The sequence below is a fragment of the Canis lupus genome, chromosome 1, assembly GCF_011100685.1.
Source record: "Canis lupus familiaris isolate Mischka breed German Shepherd chromosome 1, alternate assembly UU_Cfam_GSD_1.0, whole genome shotgun sequence".
NCBI classification, from domain to species: Eukaryota; Metazoa; Chordata; class Mammalia; order Carnivora; family Canidae; genus Canis; species Canis lupus.
Window position 1 is genome coordinate 49,469,430 of NC_049222.1, and position 19,083 is coordinate 49,488,512.

Genomic DNA, 19,083 nt, shown 5'->3' on the forward strand with positions numbered 1-19,083 from the left:
GTGGCTCAGTGGTTGAGCATTTACCTTTGGTTCAGGTCATGATTCCGGGGTCCTGGGATTGAATCCCATATCAGGGTCCCCACGGGGAGTCTGCTTCTCCTTCTGCCTTTGTCTCTGCCTCTCTCTCTGTCTCTCATGAATAAATGAATAAAATCTTAAAATTTGTAAAAAAGTTTTTGTGTAATGAATATACATTTATGCAACTGATAGAATTTCAGTGAACACAAAATCCAAGAAGATGTTTACTACATGCTATATTTATCTATTGAAAATCATCTGAACAGTGCGCCTTGATCCCATGAGTGATGTTGTCGCCCCAGTTGAATATGACAGTAACTGAAGCTGTTACACAATCTCTTGTCTAGCACAAGGCTAGGGATGGTCTAAATGACAACTAAGTGAGCACTTGTTTCCAGCTTTCCAAAGGCCAAGGCTGAAGCCACATATACAGGGGGTTTGGGAAAAATACCTAGGCCAAAGCCACACCACGGTTTATGCTTTAAAAATCTATTAAATAAGAGTGTCTGGGCAGCTTAGTCAGTTAAGTGTCTGGCTTTGATTCAGGTCATGATCTCAGGGTCCTGGGATCAAGCCCTGAGTTGGGCTCCCTGCTCAGTAGGGAGCCTGTTTCTCCCTCTTGCTCTGTTCTCTCTCTCTCAAGTAATTAAATAAAATCTTTAAAAACTTATTAAATATTTATTATCTTTATAATGCCTTATAGTAAGATTCCTATACAAAACAAGAACATTTATCTGCTGTGATTTATTCTGTATATTTTACTCATTCCCCATTTTCAATGTCTGAGGCCCACGAACATGTCCTGGCCCTTGCCAGTCCCTTCTTCTAGGGCCTGGATCCCCGTCTCTGCATCTGGGCTCCTGCTTGGGCTCCCACTTGGATTATAATGAGCAGTGCTGCTACAGCTCTAAGATCACCTTCTACCCGTAGGACCCTCACTGCTGAGCCCTGCTCAGAGAATGGACCTCTGGAAACATTTGTCTGCCTAAACACACCTATGTTTTCCGTGCCTTCTGGATATGGCCTTATACAGCTTGGTTGTCCTTCTTAAGAAAGACCCTGTGGCCACTGCAGCTGCTTTCAGACTGCCTCCTACCCAAATCTGCCCTCATTATCATCTGGCTGTTCCTCTCTCTGGGGCAGAAGCACTACTCAGACTTATTGGACAGTTTGGCTATATTAGGCACTTATTTTCTAAGGAATGAGAACCAAATCCCCTCCACTGTGCCTAAACTTTCTCCTAATGACAGGGGTCTTGTTCTTCAGCTCAAGGGTCTACAGGCATAAAAAAGGATGTCCCAAAGAGGGACCCTTACTTTTATAATATCAGGCTGAGGAGAGTAAACATAGTTTAAAGTCACATTCTCTGCAGTAGTTGTACCTTTACTTTGCCAAAGGTTTCTCTTTTGGCATATATTCCTGAGGGAAGCCTGTTGTGTATGTTTAAGGGAGTAATCAGCTTAACTTTATCTAAGTTGAGGCGCTCTCTCTCTCTCTCTCTCTCTCTCCTTTTTTAAAGATTTTATTTACTTATTTATTTGAGAGAGAGAGAGAGAGAGAGAGGGAGGGAGGGAGGGAGGGAGAGCGAGCAGGGAGGAGTAGTAGAAGGAGGAGAAGCAGGCTCCCCACTGAGCAGCAGGGAGCCAGACGTGGGGCTCTATCCCAGGAACCTGGGACCATGATTTGAGCCAAAGTTAGGTGCTTCACCGACTGAGCCACCCAGGTGCCCTAGGCTTTAGCTCTTCTTATCGGTACTGTTACTGAACCTCTCTGGGCCTCAGCCGTCTGCCAAAGGGGACTAATACAGGATCTCACTTCCCTGGAAGTCCGCTTGTGAGAACTAATGACACAATGTATGTAAAACATTCAGCTAAGTGCATCATTTTCCTTCTCCCTTTCTTTCTATAACTTTCCCAATATGCCTTTTCCTGTCCAGAAACCCAGGACCTCAGATACCCTGAATCCCTCAGGGTGTGACACATGTCATATAGAATTTTCCCTCCTCTGGAGGGATGAGCCCAGCTTTGTTCTGGAACATTGGGCTTCTCCAGACTGTGCACCACCTGCTGGGGAGTCAGCCTCTAAGAGTCTACGTTGACTTGGATTTGATCAAGGGCTTAGAGGCACAGCCTTTAGATTGTTTCCTTTTATTTCATCACAAGGTGGTGCTCTTTCCCAGAGTACTATAAAGCACTTCCTGTGTTGCCATTTGTTGAAAAGGGTAACAAATAACTCTGGAGTGCCTGGGTTGTGAGATGCTCCTGGCCAGGTGTTGTCTCCCCAATGAACCACATCCTGGCTCACCCATGCTTTTGATCAGTAACCCGTGGGGTAGGGGTGGAGATGTTGGCTGGAGAGAGTGGTCACTGTCCCAAGATTTTCTCTCTTGCTGGGCTGCCTCTTCCCTGGTCCTTTGGTTATAGGGAGCAGGCTTTTTTGGGGGGAGAGAGGGCATGTTTTGTCTGTGCCTGTTGGTATTTCCAGATTGCTTGCTTCTGAGGTATAAGAAGCAAAAAGAAAGCCCACGGAATGCGGGGCAACCTTTGTGTTGTCCTCTGGTCCTTATGCCCCTAGGCAGTGTGCTTTTCTCGTGTTTGTTTTCATAGGTTAACGTGCAGGATTTTGTGTTGTGCTTCGTGAGAGAAACATGGAGTGGTATGTCTGCTCCATTATCCCAACAGTGGAAATCTCCCAGAATTGCTGTGTGGAAGATGGTTTTGATGAGTGGCAGAGGAGGCTGTTGGAGTTTTCCATGAGAAAAGATAAAGATCTGGCTGTGGCCAGTAGCCCTAAACACAGATGAGTGAGACAGAGAAAAGAGGTTAAAAAAGGCAGGAAAGAGCAATGAAAATAAATTATGTTGTTGCTAACAGATGTCTGTAGCAGGTGGTCAGCATGGTGACTGGGACAACCGCTTTTCTCTGGCAGAAGTACAGATTTTCAATGATCAGGAGTGAGTCAGGCACATGGTTTTTGGATGGACTGTCTCCTGTTCTTTAACTTGTGGGGAATAGAAGGCTGTCCTTTTTAAAAATTAGAAGAGGTGGGGCACCTGGGTGGCTCAGTGTTTGTGCGTCTGCCTTCAACCCAGAGTCCTGGGATCGAAGTTCTGCATCAGGCTCCCTATGGGAGCCTTAATCTTAAAAAATAATAATTTAAAAAAGAAGAGGTTTCATTTATTTAAGAGAGACACAGAGAGAGGCAGAGACAGGCAGAGGAAGAAGCAGGCTCCCTGCAGGGAGCCCCATGTGGGACTCATCCAGGAACTCTGGGACTCAACACTGAGCCACCCAGGTGTCCCTCTTCCCATTTTCTTTCTTTTCTTTTCTTTTCTTTTTTTAAGATTTTGTTTATTTATTCATGAGAGACACACACAGAGAGAGGCCGAGACATAGACCGAAGGAGAGGCAGGCTCCTCGCTGGGGGCCCGATGTGGGACTCAATCCCGGAACTCCAGGATCACGCCCTGAGCCAAAGGCAGACACTCAGCTGCTGAGCCACCCAGGCGTCCCTCTTCCCATTTTCTTTAACTTGTTTATCATGTAAATACTCTCTTTCCTTAACCAGGTAAGTCAGAACGTGTTTGGTGATGTTTTAACAGGCACCCTGATGGACAGTGATTTAAAATATAAGTACAGGGCAGCCCCGGTGGCGGTGGCGTAGCAGTTTGGTGCCACATGCAGCCTGGGGTGTGATCCTGGAGACTTGGGATCAAGTCCCACATTGGGCTCCCTGCATGGAGCCGCTTCTCCCTCTGCCTGTGTCTCTGCCTCTCTCTCTCTCTGTGTGTCTATGAATAAATAAATAAAATCTTTAAAAAAATAAAATATAAGTACATTTCTATTTTCATAAAAAGCCCAACAGTTGACAGTACCTGGGTTCATCTGGAAGCTTAACAATGTCATCCAGGATCCAAGGACTTTTCACTCCCTACTCTGTATTCTCAGCAGGCTGGTCTTTCTTTTCTTTCTTTTCTTTCTTTCTTTCTTTCTTCTTTCTTTCTTTCTTTCTTTCTTTCTTTCTTTCTTTCTTTCTTTCTTTTCTTTCTTTCTTTCTTTCTTTCTTTCTTTCTTTCTTTCTTTCTTTCTTTCTTTCTTTTTTAAGATTTTGTTTATTTATTCATGAGAGACACAGAGAGAGAGAGAGCAGACATAGGCAGAGGGAGAAGTCAGGCCCCATGCAGGGAGCCTGACATGGGACTCTGATCCTGGATTCTGGGATCATGCCCTGAGCCAAAGGCAGATGCTCAACTGCTGAGCCACCCAGGCGTCCCTGGTCTCTGTTTTCCCATTTGATACTTCCTGATCAGGAGATGGTTCTTATAGGTGCAAGCATCACAATCACAGTCTCTCCCAGACTGTTAAGAGGAAGGGAGGGGGGGGGAAAGCACATCTCTCTTATCAGAAAGAAAAGCCTTTCTTTGTAGTCCCAGGAGATTTCCTCTGGTCCTGGGCAAAACTGGTCAATTGGCCAATTCTGCCCACTGGAAGACGAGGTGTCATGATTTGGGTCAAGAAGATCTTAATTCCTTAATCAGCTAAGGTTCTCATCAGGTGAATCCTGCCCATACGAGGTATTTGAAATATAGAGGGGGCACTTTCAGGTGTCACACAGAGAGATACTATTGGCGTTTAGTGGGTTTGTATTGGGATGCATAATGTTCTAAAATGCACAGAATACTTTTACACACACACACACAAATTCATTCTACCCAGAATATCAGTAGCACTCCTGTTAAGAAACATTGGCTCATACTGGCCATAATTCATTCCCTGGGCTGAAGATATTATGACTCAAACAACCATCAGGAAACCATCAGCAAGAAGAGGAACATGGCTCCCAGCAGTGTGTGCCATGGTACCCTGGTGGAAGCTGGAAGGAGTACAGTGATGCTTAGTCATGTTGGCACACTGAATCCTTTTCAGAAAGCAGTTATTTGCACTGAATGGTAACAAGGACAGAGATCATGATAGGGAAATTATCTTGGTCTGCCTTTTTTAAATTTTATTTTAATTTATTTTATTTTATAATAAAGGGATTTTCCAGGAACTAGACAAGCCTGTTTCCAAGAACAAGTGATTCTAAGTTCCCCACACCTCTATTATCTCTGCTCCCTGCCCCCACCAAGGATTCAGAATGATTGAAACTTCACTGTATAGCCACTGTTAAGGGATAAAATTTCATTTGTTCTTAGTACAGTGTGACAGGTATTTAATCAATGTTTCATGGGTATATAACAAATACACTGATTCAAAACAGTACAAGAAGGGGCACCTGGGTGGCTTAGTCGGTTAAGCATATGCCTTCGCTCAGGTCATGATCCCGGAGTCCTGGGATTGAGCCCTGCATTGGGCTCCCTGCTCAGTGGGGAGTCTGCTTCTTCCACCCCCTTACCCCTCCCTGCCTCGTGCTGTCACTCTCTCAAATAAATAAATAAAATCCTAAAAAAAAAAAAAAAAAAAAAAAAACAACCTGGCAGCTCCGGTGGTGCAGCGATTTGGCACCACCTGCAGCCTAGGGTGTGATCCTGGAGACCTGGGATCGAGTCCCACGTCGGGTTCCCTGCATGGAGCCTGCTTCTTCCTCTGCCTGTGTCTCTGCCTCTGTGTGTGTGTCTCTCATGAATAAATAAATAAAATCTTAAAAAAAAAAAAACAACCAAACAAGGAAACAAAGCCTGGAAATTGTTCAGAATTATATTCAAGGAGATTGGTACAGTGAAATAGCATTTTTAAAATAGTACTGGTAGAAATTATTATATAAATATAATATTTTTTTAAAAAATTGTTTAAAGAGTACCAATGGAGTTCTTTGTGGTCTGCAAAGACTAAACATCATTAGCTTTACAGTTAAAAAATGTAAACTAAACCTGAAAAAATAGATACATTTGGTTAGTATATTGCATTGAGGTTCAAAGAAAAACTTTATAAGAAAGTACTTGTAAAACCCACTAGGTTAAAAAGAGAAAATTGTCTAGAAAGCTTTGTTTAACAGCCATATATGTAAAACTACAAATCTCTATGACTGACACATAATCGGCTAAAGAATGCCTCTAAAGCTAATTACTAATGTGTAACAGGAGATAACCTGGTAAGGAAGAGTCGAAAGAGCAAGGCAGACAGAAAGAATGGACCAAGCAAAAGTTAATGACTCATGGAAAAACTTGACATGCTCAGGGTCATGGTCATGCCATCTCTGAGCTCAGAACTCTGTGAATCACTGCCAACTTCTTTAAATGCCAATTCTGCCCATCTCCAGGTTCCCTGGACTTCTTATATGCCAACGACAAAGGCTAGACTTACTGTGAATGCCTTTTTTTTTCTTCTTCCTCTCTTTTTTCCTATTCGCATTTTATTAGATGATGCCTAAGTCAAAGTAGTAGCATTATTGGTTATAGGCTAACTACTAGGTTGACGGGAAAGAAGTGGCCAATTTACTTCACTCAACAGCATGTGCTATTTAAAACAGCCAAACATGGGAAGCCTGGGTGGCTCAGTGGATAAGTGCTTGCCTTTGGCCCAGGGTGTGATCCTGGAGTCCTGAGATTGAGTCCCACATCAGGCTCCTTGCATGGAGCCTGCCTCTCTCTCTACCTATGTCTCTGTGTCTCTCATGAATAAATATTTAAAAATAAATAAAAAGTCAAATGTAAGTAACTTTCAGCACACTTTGGTAACTCTTTTGAAATTGCAGCTTAAAGTTGGGTGGATATTGATATTGAGGACTGTGCTAGACCTAACTCAGGTGCTCAATAAATATTTATTGCTTACAGTTTCATTAAATTTTGGGGAGAATATTTTTGCTAGTGCCATAACTTTTTTTTTTTTTTACTATTTTCTGTAAATTGGAGGTTTTCCCACTATTACAGATTCTAAATTTGTTCATATTGTTCAGATGGTGACCACCAGATGACTCCACTATACAAATATATTCTCTTCACAATTAGATAATAACCTGAGAAATGTTATTTTGGTTTCAAATGTATGCTCCCATTTCCCAACAATCTGTCATCTAAAGGTTTTAAAGTCCATAAATGATCCTTGACTTATTTAAGATTTGCATACTAGTTATTTGCTAATTACATTATTTATTCTACATTTATTTGCTAGCATTCTATTGTAAAGAAGAGGTTTTCCTTATTAAACCAGGAGTGAACCACAATTCTCTTTTTCAATAAACAAACAAAAGGGAGGGCAAATACTATGTTACCGTGAATAGCTCATTATCAGAGTGATTTGATCTAACAGTCATTTCCAATGATGGAAAATTGTTCTCCACCCTGTCTTTCATCAAGTTTAACTGTAGGGTCATAGATTTTCATCTATTCAGTATTTACAATTAATTGTTGCCATTTCCTTTTTATGTTAAAATTGCGCTGAATGTGGCCTGTGGCAGATGCTTCAAGTTGGTTCCTGTGTCCTTTAAAAATTTACTTTTTGAAGACTGGATATACAAATGGATATGACCAGACTATAGATAAAAATAGAATTTTGGGGGCGCCTGGGTGGCTCAGTCAGTTAAGCGTGGGGCTTTGGATCAGTTCATGATCCCAGGGTCCTGGGATGGAGCCCCATGTGGGGCTCCCTGCTCAGCAGGAAGCTTGCTTCTGCTCTACTCATGCTTTCTCTCTCTCAAATAAATAAAATCTTTAAAAATATGTAATTCTGACCCACAACCTGCAGCAACCTGCCCCTTATGTACACTAATGAGTGAGGAAGCCAGCTAGCTTCCTGTAATACTGACTTGGAGAGGAAGTCAGATTGCCATTGCAAGTAAGAATTCAGGCAGATAAACAAGAACTTAGTTCTAAGTTCTAAAGAACTTTTCTTTTCTCCTTAGCCCCAAATGGCCAGGACTTGATTAAAATTTCACAGTTTCTCTAATTTTCATCCCCACTTCCACCACAGATTTAATCAGAGAAAGTCAAATCTGCACTCCTGGTCAATCACATAGGATGCCCTGCTCCTAGTCACCTTCAGCTTTTCCATGCCTATTGCTTCCAACAGGGCCCACCTGAAGCCATTCCTTTTTTCCTCTGTGAAGCTTTCCCACTCCCATGCCTACCTTTGAGTCTCTGCCAAAATGCAAGTGATGGTGGCTGACTCTCGTATCATGGCAGGCTCCGAATAAATAGCCTTTGCTTTTCTCTTTTGGCTGGTCTTCATTTATTTCCACACTATTGAAGTATAATTTACATACACATGGGAGTTAATTCATATTAAGTACATGAAAGTAATATATATAACTTATATGAGGTAAAGTTGACATTAAGTGGACCCATTTTAGTGGTGTAGTGATGACTGTTGATATATATATATATATACATATACATATATACACACATATATATGTGGGTAAGCACCATCTTAATCATGATGTAGAATATTTTCATAACCCCCCAAAGTTCCTTATTTTCCTTTCCAGTCGTGTCATGCTCCCCTCTCCCCACCAGCCAATGATTGATTTGACTTCTATTCCTATAGATCAGTTTTGCCTGTTTTCCTAAGTCCTGTTGACATATCTTTATTAGCTTAAGCACTTTCTCTGCATTTAGGCACAAAATGTCTGACTCATCCTGTACTTTCTCTGCCCCAGACTGGAATCAGCCAATTTTCCAAAGAGCTTTGGATCTATTTATTATGGAATGGAATTTAGAAACCAGATCTGGATGGCAAGTATGCTCATTGTTCCTGAAGGTGACCAACCACCCTGGGTTGCCTCTGACAGTTCCAGGTTTAACACTGAAATTGCAGCATCCTGGGAAACCCTCTGGGACAGTTTGTCACCCCAGTGCTATTTCAGTGGACAGGACTAGGAAATTTATTTTTAAAATCATTTGCTCAAATTGATACTTATAATTTAAATGTATTACAGGCTTTTTCTGAACTCCCTTGGTCTTTATATTTGTTTTTTTTTTTTTTTAATTTTTATTTATTTATTCATGATAGTCACAGAGAGAGAGAGAGAGAGAGGCAGAGACACAGGCAGAGGGAGAAGCAGGCTCCATGCACCGGGGGCCCGATGTGGGATTCGATCCCGGGTCTCCAGGATCGCGCCCTGGGCCAAAGGCAGGCGCCAAACCGCTGCGCCACCCAGGGATCCCGGTCTTTATATTTGAACCTCATTTTCTCCTCCCCTTAAAAGTTAGAATTATTAGTTGTTATCCTATTATATATCTACATATATATACATATATAGTTTAAAAACCACAGCAATAGTATTGCCATTAATTGTAAACATTGAGAAAAACCTAAGATTCCTTTGCAGTCCTTTTTCATCTTTAGAATATATCTCACCATAGATGTCACCTGAGTACTATGTTCAAAAGCCCTGGAGGAATAATTCTTTTCTATGGGTAACAATATTAGTTACCAATTTGACTCACAGTTAAGTTTGTTTGTTTCAATATGCTTCCAACATTGGATTTATTTTGTTTCCTTTATTTACTTTTTGGCTATGTAAAAGTCTAGAAGTTCAAAATTAGATGTCTTGCTTCTACTTCTTTCCCCCGCATGCTTTCCACAATCCTCTGTAGGTAACCGTTTGTTTCTGGGATATCCTTCCAATTTTCCATATAACCTGGGACTCATTCCAAAGCAACCCAATTCTTTTCTTATGGCTGCTTTGTATTCCATTGTACCGTTTTATCATGTCCAACTAGCTCCCTATTAATGGATACTCGGGTTATTTCCAAACTTTTGTTATGAAAATGACACTGCAACAAATAACCTTGCCTACATGTTGTTTCTATTTGTGGTAGTGTATTTTCAGAATAAGGTTAGGGTCAGAAGTAGAATTGCAAGATATAAGAATAGATGCAAATGTAATTTTGGTACTCCATAGGGCTTGAACCATTTTTCCCCACTGACACCAAGAAATTTATGAGCACTGCTTCTCCAGGGCCTTGTAATTTTAATGTGACTTCCATTATAAGTGAGGACAAACCGCCTTTTATGTTTAAGGACTACTGCTATTCTTTTCTGTGAATTGTCTGCTCACGTTCTTTCCCAAAAATTCTCTTCGGATCTTGGTCTTCTTCTTCTTTTTTTTTTTTTTTTTTCCGTTTTTAAGATTCCCTGTGATGTAAGTTGCAAATATTTTCTCCATTATCACTTGCTGGGAACATACCAGATGTTTATCTGGAGTCCACTTTAATCTTATCCGTATAAATCACCTCATTTCAGGACAGCTCCTCCAGGGGTAAGCACTCTTAGCCAAGCCGGATAAGGGAAGATCAGAAGAATTACCTGAACCCTCGTAGGAAGTGTAAGAGACTGTTTCACGTTTAGCAGGTAACACCATCGTTCTTATGCAATGGCCCGGGTGACACAAGGTCTTGCATAAGGGAGTATATCCAAATTATAAATCGTGTTTTATAGGGTTCATTAAAAACTCCAGGGCTCGCCTTCCCCGCGCTTCTGGGTTTGCGGGGTGCTAGAGCAGCTGACCCGGGCACAACCCCCACCCGCTAGACAATAGCCCCGCCGTCTAGCCGCGAGATGTCAAGGCGCGGACGCCCCGAGCGCCCGGCGGGGCGCCGCGCTCCACGGGAACGCCGGTTTCCAAGTCCTCCAACGGCAAGGCTAAGCCAAGCCTCCGCGGCCCGTCCTCCCACCCACGGCCTAGCTCCTGGGGTTGCACCTGGCCCGGCAGCGCGCGGAAGCATCACCGGCGGGCGCTGCACCACACCGCGGCCAATCGCGCGCCGCCCGGCCCGGATTCCTCCGCCGGAGGCCGCGCCGCAGCCGCAGGTGGCCCGGCGAGCGCGTCCGCCCCGCGCCGCCAATCGCGACCCCCGCCGCCCTTCCCGTGATGCCCCGCGGCTGACCTCCGACCTCGCCGCCCACCCCTCCCCGCGGCCCGCTCCCCCCCCGCCCGCCGGCGCCCCCGCCCCCGCCGCCCCCGCCGCCGCCGCCGAGTTCGCAGCGCTCCGAGGCCGCGCCGCGTGCCAGCAAGCGCAGCTCCTCGCTCCTCGCTTAGCGCTTGGGGGCTCGGGCGGACGCCGCGCCCTGGCCTTTCCTCCCTGCGGCGGGGCCCAGCGACGGGCCGTGGCCGCGGCCGCGCCCGCGAGGCGACTCGGTGAGTGGGCCGCCGCGAACATGGCGGGGCGGCGACCGGGGCGGGCGGAGGCTGCGGCGGGGCGGGGCGGGGCGCGGCGGCGGGAGGAGCGGGAAGGGGGTGGGGCCTCGGGGCCTCGCGTCCTCCCTCAGCGCCATTTTGTGGCAGCGAGACCCGCAAATAAAGGGGAGCGCCGGGGCTGCGGCGAGAGGAGGAGCGCGGGGGCCGGGGCGGTGCGGTGTGGCGGCCTGGGCGGCGAGCGGGCGGCGGAGCCTCGGCCTATGTGACTGGCGGCGCCGGCGCGGCCTCCGTCCGGAGAGGTAGGTGCGGGCCGCCGGCGGGAGCGGCCGCGAGGACCTCCGGGTCCCGAGGGCTGAGGCGCGGCCGCCCGGGAAGGGGCGGGCAGAGCGCGCGGGGCGAGCCGGGGCGAGCCGGGGCTCCCGGGCCCGCCGGCCTCCCGTTAGCGGCGCCTGCTTCCCGCCGCGGGGACACTTCCGCCTCCCCGAGGCCATTTTGCCTCCGCTCTGCGTCCCGGGGGCGACCGTGGAGGCCGCCCCCTCGGTGCGCGGCGCGTCCCCCCCTCGGTGTCGCCCCCTCCCGCCGCTCTCCGCCGGAGCCCGGGGGTCGGCGGCACCGACGGGCTCGAGGACCACCCTGCACGTCGCGCAGTAGCCTGTGACTGCAGCTGCGTCCTCCCGGAGACTTCCATTTTTAAATGATTGCATGCATTCTGAACAGAGAAAGCAGTCTGTCAATTCAGTAGAAGGGAGGCTTGGGGGAAATTTCTTAAGTCTCGTCTCGAGTCTCTCTCAGGCTGTTATTACCTGTTTTTTGTGTTTTGTTTTGTTTTTCTTTTTTTTTCCTCCGAAACACCACATTGCATCGGTCAGAGGATCCATGGGAAAAAATGTCCCAAATTCTTGTTTTGATCTCAAAAGACTGTGTTAAAAATCCTCAATAATGGTGTTTCTAAAGTAAAAAGACGGTTCTTTGGCCCTGAGTGGCAGCGGGTTTCCGTGAGTGTATTTACAGCCGTGAGCTGTGTCCGCCTGGTTGTGGGTCTCCTAGAATTTAGTTAATTCCATCACTGAGGAGGAGAAGTACAAGTCACAGATTTATCAAGAGTTCTCGTTTTTTAATTCTTCAGTTCTGACCATTGAGTTTCCTACGATAGGTGCATGTATTGTCGACATTCAAACATCCGGTAAGAAAAAAAAAAACAAAAACAGAAAACAACGATGTGGGGAAATATTTTCAAGGTACCTACATTTTTCTTAACTCCTGTCGTTCAGTAGCATCGAATGAGGCAAGCCGGGGAGGGAAATTGCGGTCCGCCAGGTGGCATGTGATGAGGATGAAGTTAAATTTTAAGGGCTTGGGTGGGTGTGGGTGTATTTTGGGAGTTACAAAATGTAAGATGTTAGATCTTAACCTTACTCTAAACAAATGGCTATAGCCAAGTGGTCAGTATTTTCATCTCTCAGGGGTAGAACTGAAGCATAAATTTCTAAGACCCGTAGGAGGAAGGTAATAATTAGAAGTGTGTCCCAGGCACTGCTGTTTGACTTCAGCTCATCAGAACTTAACGTCTGGATTTCCTGATTCAATTTTGAGGATGCCTGCTCAAAATATTAGAAAGGTTAGAAATGAGTTACTGTATATGACATAGAAAATCTGTAGTAGCTGTACGATGTAGATAGAGACAAGAGCTGTAATAATTGTATTTGTGCAGGACGTTAAAGCTTTCAAAAGTCCCTTCTATGCTTGTATGTATGTAGTATAGAATTCCTGTACTTGGCAGTCTTTTCATATAATTTATGTTACCTTGCTTTAAAAAAATTTTTTTTTTAAGAATACAAAATTTTACTCTTAAAATTTTTATGTTGATGGGTCTTTTACCAAAACAAGATCTAGGTACTGTTTGGTTTTATGCTCGTTCGTATTTTTTTTTTATCTTCTATTTGTTTACCTCTAAACGTTTTCTGATATTCAGCTTCTCGGAAAAACTTTTCAGTATTCCCATAACCGTATATCCCATTGGATTATTAAGCTGGTCCATCAGGTTAGAAGTGGGTCTATAAATAAATATTCTCCACTCTTGAAAATGTAGTTGGTGAAATTTAGTTTAATTTTTTTAGTGCACATTAAAATTATCTTTTGATGTTGATATTTTCTATTTTTTTTTTTTTTAATTTTTATTTATTTATGATAGTCACAGAGAGAGAGAGAGAGGCGCAGAGACACAGGCAGAGGGAGAAGCAGGCTCCATGCACCGGGAGCCCGATGTGGGATTCGATCCTGGGTCTCCAGGATCGTGCCCTGGGCCAAAGGCAGGCGCCAAACCGCTGCGCCACCCAGGGATCCCTGATGTTGATATTTTCTATGAAAAATCTTTTTGTGTAACATTTTTGTGGCACTTGAGCATTGAGATTTGCAACACTGTGAGGCAGGTAAAATTGGTTTCTCTCTCTTTCTCTCTCACTGATTTGGAGACTGCAGTTCAGAGTTAAGTGACTTGCTCAAGATCCGAGACTGATCAGAGTTAGGAAGAAGTGGTCATCCAGCTCCTAACTATGGTACCCTTTTTACTAGAGCCAGGGTTGTATGCTGTCAGGTTATTAGTTTCTTGAGTTCAGTTATGATTAGTTTCTCAAACTAATGTTTCTCAAATTGTACATGGTTTCTCAAATTGTGTTGGCTGGTGTTCGCCTAAGAGAGAACTGCATTGCATAATTTAGGATCGTAATGCTAAAAGCCAGTGAAGTACTGGGATCTGGGATGCTAGGCACCTAGCCAACCAAAACTGAACTCTCCATCATAAAGTGTTTCTCAGTGTAAAGGCATCAAGAGTATGTGGTGGTTCTTGAGGTCTGGATTTTAAGAAATTATCCCTGGATTAATCCATGTGAATAACCGAAACGTTTACATAATTTTAAGATTGGTTGTAACCAATCTTAAACATTCTAAAAGGCAGCCAAATTGACCAAGTTTGTTTTTTCTCTTTTGCTTTTCTGTGTTGTTTCGTGAAGCTTATTCATTGTTGAGGATGGGAGAGTGGAAGAATAATCCATCTTCATCAGTTACCAACTTTTGAGAGGTGCCGCATTTGGAATCCTAACCCCCAGTTTATTGATTAATACCTGTTTTGACCAGAGTTAATCACCTAGTGACTCATAATCATGTTCATCATCTGGAAAATGGAGGCTAATTTCAACTTTGAAAAGTTGTGATTATTAGGTGTGTGACTCACATCCATGAGTATATATTCATCTATCTACCCCCCCCCCCCCGCCAAGATTCAAGATTCAGCTCCAGATATTTTAGTTATTCCATTTTTCTGATACAAAAATAGATGGTTCCAAGAACCTGGGATATATATTACCTTTATTAATCTAGAATTGTCTTAGATGACTATTATGCTTGCCAGTTGTAATTTAAAAATTTTCTTGGGGAATAATAATTTTCTTAGTATATTCATGCAATGTGAAAGTTAAGTTTGAGAACCAAGTTCTATTTTGGCTAAATAGTTGAATGTTGATACTTTTAAATTTAAACTTGTTCTAGGGCAGTGCCCATAACGCAGCGCCGCCTGCAGCCCGGGGTGTGATCCTGGAGACCCCAGATCAAGTCACACATCAGGCTCCCTGCATGGAGCCTGCTTCTCCCTCTGCCTGTGTCTCTGCCTCTCTCTCTGAATAAATAAATAAATATTAAAAAAAAAAAAAAAGACTTGTTCTAATTTGCCTTTTGCCAGGCTGCTTAACTCTTGTGGCCTATTATGGACTCTGAAGGAAAGATTGACATTTTTTTTTTTTTTTAAGATTGACATTTAAAAAAAAATTTATTCATGAGAGACACAGGGAGAGAGGCAGAGACATAGGCAGAGGGAGAAGCAGGCTTCATGCAGGAAGCCCAATGTGGGACTGGATCCCAGGACTCCAGGATCATGCCCTGAACCAAAGGCAGATGGTCAAACCCTGAGCCTCCCAGGCGTCCCAAGATTGACTTTTCAATAGCTAAAAATTAGGAATTTTTTTTCAAAATGCTTATGCTTTGAATTCCCAAATCATATATCCTGTAACATTGGAATGATACATGACTCTGAGAGTCAACACGAAACACAGGCCTTTATACAAAAACTGCATTTGTCTTTGACATATGTCACAAATTAATAAACTTATATTTTTGAAGAAAATATACACATTCTTTAAGCGATGTGTAATTAAAATTTGTCCACCATCAGACTTTTTAGAAAAGAACATAAACCAGTGTTAAAAAATTTAAAAACTTCCCGTTTAGAGTTTTAAAAATTGGAGATCACCAAGAATTCTGCAATGGGACTTAGAAATAGAAACAAAGACAGGAGCATGTTTTCATTGTTCTCAACCTCTGAATTATCCCTTCAGTTTCTTGGAGAAGTAGTGATTGAGTTTTTGTTTTTGTTTTTTTTTGAAGGGGAGAAGGAAACATAATTGCTTATTTTGTGCTAGTCACCATGCTAAAGATTAATGTTTATCTTTAGAAGTAGGTTAATAATTTGGAACCTTGGTGGTTGGTGATCATCCTTTTTGGGATGAGGAAACAGGCTCAAATTCTGCAGCATTTTTTTTGTTTTCAAAGTTTGCCACCCTCTTACGGAAAAGTAGGGTTATTAGAACTTCTTTAATGTTTCTCCTAGTCCTTTAAGTGCCCTTTAAAAACAGTGTAGCTTATTTGTTGCTAATTAAGCTTGGCAATTAATTTTACTTTAATGGAATAATATGAATATGTATTAAGAATGAACAAATAAACCTGGGGAAAGTGTCATGTTGCAGAGGCATTTAAAGCTGGAATTTATATTGAGTAACATCCATAATGCTTACGTTTTATAACAAATTCTGAGTAGCTGTAGTGCCCATTAGTTAACAGGTAGACTGCCTATCCACAGTGATAAATTTAACTGTTTTTAAACTCACTAAGCAGGCTTATCACGATATCTGTTACATTAGGTTTCACGTTTATTCTCAGAATTTTACAGTGGGTCATTTTGGTTATTTTGGGGAAAAATTAGATTGGCTTATTTAGCTATTATAATTTCAGTATTAATTGAAGCGAATTCATTTGTTCATACTTCCATTCAGCATACGTTTGAGTGCCTACTGTGGCATCGGCAGTGAATGAAAAGTTCTCATGGAGCCTATTCTATAATTGAGAGAAACAGATAAGTATGTACAATATCAAATATCAGATCATGATAAGAACAGTGCAGAAGGGCAGCCCAGGTGGCTCAGTGGTTTAACGCTACCTTCGGCCCAGGGCATGATCCTGGAGTCCTGGGATCGAGTCCCACGTGGGGCTCCCTCCATGGAGCCTGCTTCTCCCTCTGCCTGTGTCTCTGCCTCTCTTTCTCTGTATCTCTCATGAATAAATAAAGGAAAAAAAGAAAAACGATGCAGAAAAATAAAGCTTGATGTGAGATCACAGCAGGGATTGGCATGCACTATTTTGAGTGAGATGGGGAGCCTTTAGAAGGATTTAATCAGATTAGTGGCATGTATAGGTATACCTATACTAGTTAAATATGGCTAAAATCAATGTTTGCCTATTATGTCTTGCTCAGAGAAAGGGAAATTCCAAGGAAATGCCAGGCTTGATTTCTGGGTTCCAATAGGTTGCAGTCAAGTAGAGTGAATATACTTTAAACATACTAAAATAGAAGTAGACCTCTGTGGGGATAAACATGGTGAAGTTTTGTTTTCCAAATGATTGGAATCACTGGTATCGTGTTAGAGTCACCAAGCAGCTGTCTGTTAACTTCCAACAGAGTATAAACTGGGCAACAAGAGGTCTAAAGTAAACAGGGACCAATTTAAAGGGAAAAAAAAAAAAAGAAAAATATACAGACCTTAAATCATAAAGATATGGTTATATCTTCATAGATACTGGTCAAAGATTTGATCAACTTCAGTAATTCAGAAAAAAATGACATTACTCAGGTTTTTGCTTGCTGCATCCAATGATAAGATTATTAAAGAGGGAAGAATTAAGCCAGTAATATATGATCGATTTATGATTTTTTTTTACCTAAAATGTGCTGAATTCTGTAACACATTGTATCTGGTCTGAAAATGAGGTTTTAATGGCAGTCCATGATTTAGTATATCTGATTTATAGAGTGGGAATTCTATGCAACAAAAAAATGGCATTGGAAGATTATGTCCTTCTGAGGAATTTCAAATAATATGAAGTCAAGTGGCTTTTAAAAGTTCAGTTTTACACTATAAATTCTTTGGCTAATTTTTTGAAAATTGAGATATAATTGACACGTAACAGTTTCAGGTACACATTATCGGATATTTGTGTATATTATGAAATGCTCACCACAAGTAAGCCTAGTTACCATCTGTTACCACATAATTAGAAAAATATTTTTCCTTTTTTCCTTGTGAAGACCTTCAAGATTTATTCTCTTAGCAACTTTCAAACATGCAATACAGTATAATTAGTTACCTTGCTGCACATCTCCATGACTTCTTTCTGTTTGGTTAAGTGTTTAATAGCTTGGGGTGTAAGAAGTATGGGTAAATAAAATAAATATAAAGGAAGTGTAAAATATAAGGGGAAAATTCATGACAGTGCTGTTGAAAATAAAACCTAGGAAAAAATTTAAATTAGCTTGTCACCTTATTTGAATATTAGGAAGTAACAGAAGTGTTTTCAAAAAGCATAAGAAGGGGATCCCTGGGTGGCTCAGCGGTTTGGCGCCTGCCTTTGGCCCAGAGCGCGATCCTGGAGTCCCGGGATCGAGTCCCCCGTCAGGCTCCTGGCATGGAGCCTGCTTCTCCTTCCTCCTGTTGTCTCCGCCTCTCTCTCTCTGTCTCTCATAAATAAATAAAAATAAATCTTAAAAAAAATAAGAAAGTTAATGAGAGTTCTATTGTAATCTATGGCTTGCAATAGAGTGAAATAAATTTTGTAAAAATGTATAAAACAAAAATTTATTAAAGCCAATTTGAGATACATATCCTGGGGCATGAAATTATACCTTAATAAAAAATTCCTATTTAAATATATATCCCGTATTAAGCATTGTACAATAGCGAATTATCACGATGATAGAATCTATCTACTGGGTTGCCTGGGTGGTTCAGTTGGTTAAGCATCTATCTTCAGCTCAGGTCATGATCTCATCCTGGGATTGGGTCCTGCATTGAGCCCATACAGGGCTCATTGCTCAGTAGGGAGTCTGCTTCTCCCTCACTGCCACTCCCCCTGCTTGTGCTTTCTCTATCAAATGATTACAATAAAATCTTTAAAAAAAAGATTCTGTCTACCTTATTGTAACAATGCTGTAAAAGGAAAGGCTTAGCAACTGGTACTACACTTCATACGCTTTCAGCGAGATGCCTGGGATACTGCCTGAGGTCAGTGTCTGACTTTAGCACAACGATGTCACTTCTGTAAGATCTCTCTCATGGGGGAGCTGTAAGAATGCATAGAAAAGTTGTATTTCTATCAATCCTTTATGGGAAGATCAATAGGAACGATATACTTTTTTACAAAGGATTTTTTTTTTTTTTGGTAACTTAAAAGCAGTAGTAATATAAGAAGTTAACAAAGGAGAAGGTGGATACAGAGTACATGGGAACACTGTAATATTTTTGTAACGTTTCTGTAATCTAAAATTATTGCTAGGTAATCTAATGGTTTAGTCAAAACTGAGTTCCCAAATAAATTTGGAAAAGTCAGTATTTCTTGTTGCTACCTTAACTGGAAGAACATCAATTGAATCTGTTCTCTGCCCCTTTTTTCTAGGATTCAAGATGACCAACGAGGAACCTCTTCCCAAAAAGGTATGTTTTTTTCCCACAGGTTTTTTAAGTCCTTTGAGGGGGCAGCAATTAATAGAGTTGAAAGGACATCTTTATTTGCTTATTTTTCACTCTGCCTTATAACACTACTAGCATTGTGGGTGTATAATGTACCAGACATTGTATCTTGTACGCAATGTATTTTTAGAATATTTTC

General features: G+C 42.4%; 1 protein-coding gene across 7 annotated transcripts in view; it reads left to right on the top strand.

Annotated features, from left to right (window-relative positions):
* The first annotated feature begins 10,913 nt into the window (after positions 1-10,913).
* The window catches only part of WTAP (WT1 associated protein), a 28,190-nt gene continuing 20,020 nt past the window's right edge, over positions 10,914-19,083 (top strand). The window contains exons 1-2 of one of the 7 annotated variants that reach the window (XM_038526476.1): positions 10,914-11,097; positions 18,871-18,908. In XM_038526476.1, coding sequence (XP_038382404.1) covers positions 18,879-18,908 — 30 coding nt within the window. In that variant the 5' untranslated portion in view covers positions 10,914-11,097; positions 18,871-18,878. Of the gene's footprint in view, positions 11,098-11,248; positions 11,397-11,865; positions 12,281-12,432; positions 12,716-14,123; positions 14,314-18,870; positions 18,909-19,083 lie in introns of those variants that run through there. The other 6 variants (XM_038526478.1, XM_038526477.1, XM_038526472.1 and 3 more) reach the window with 6 other exon arrangements.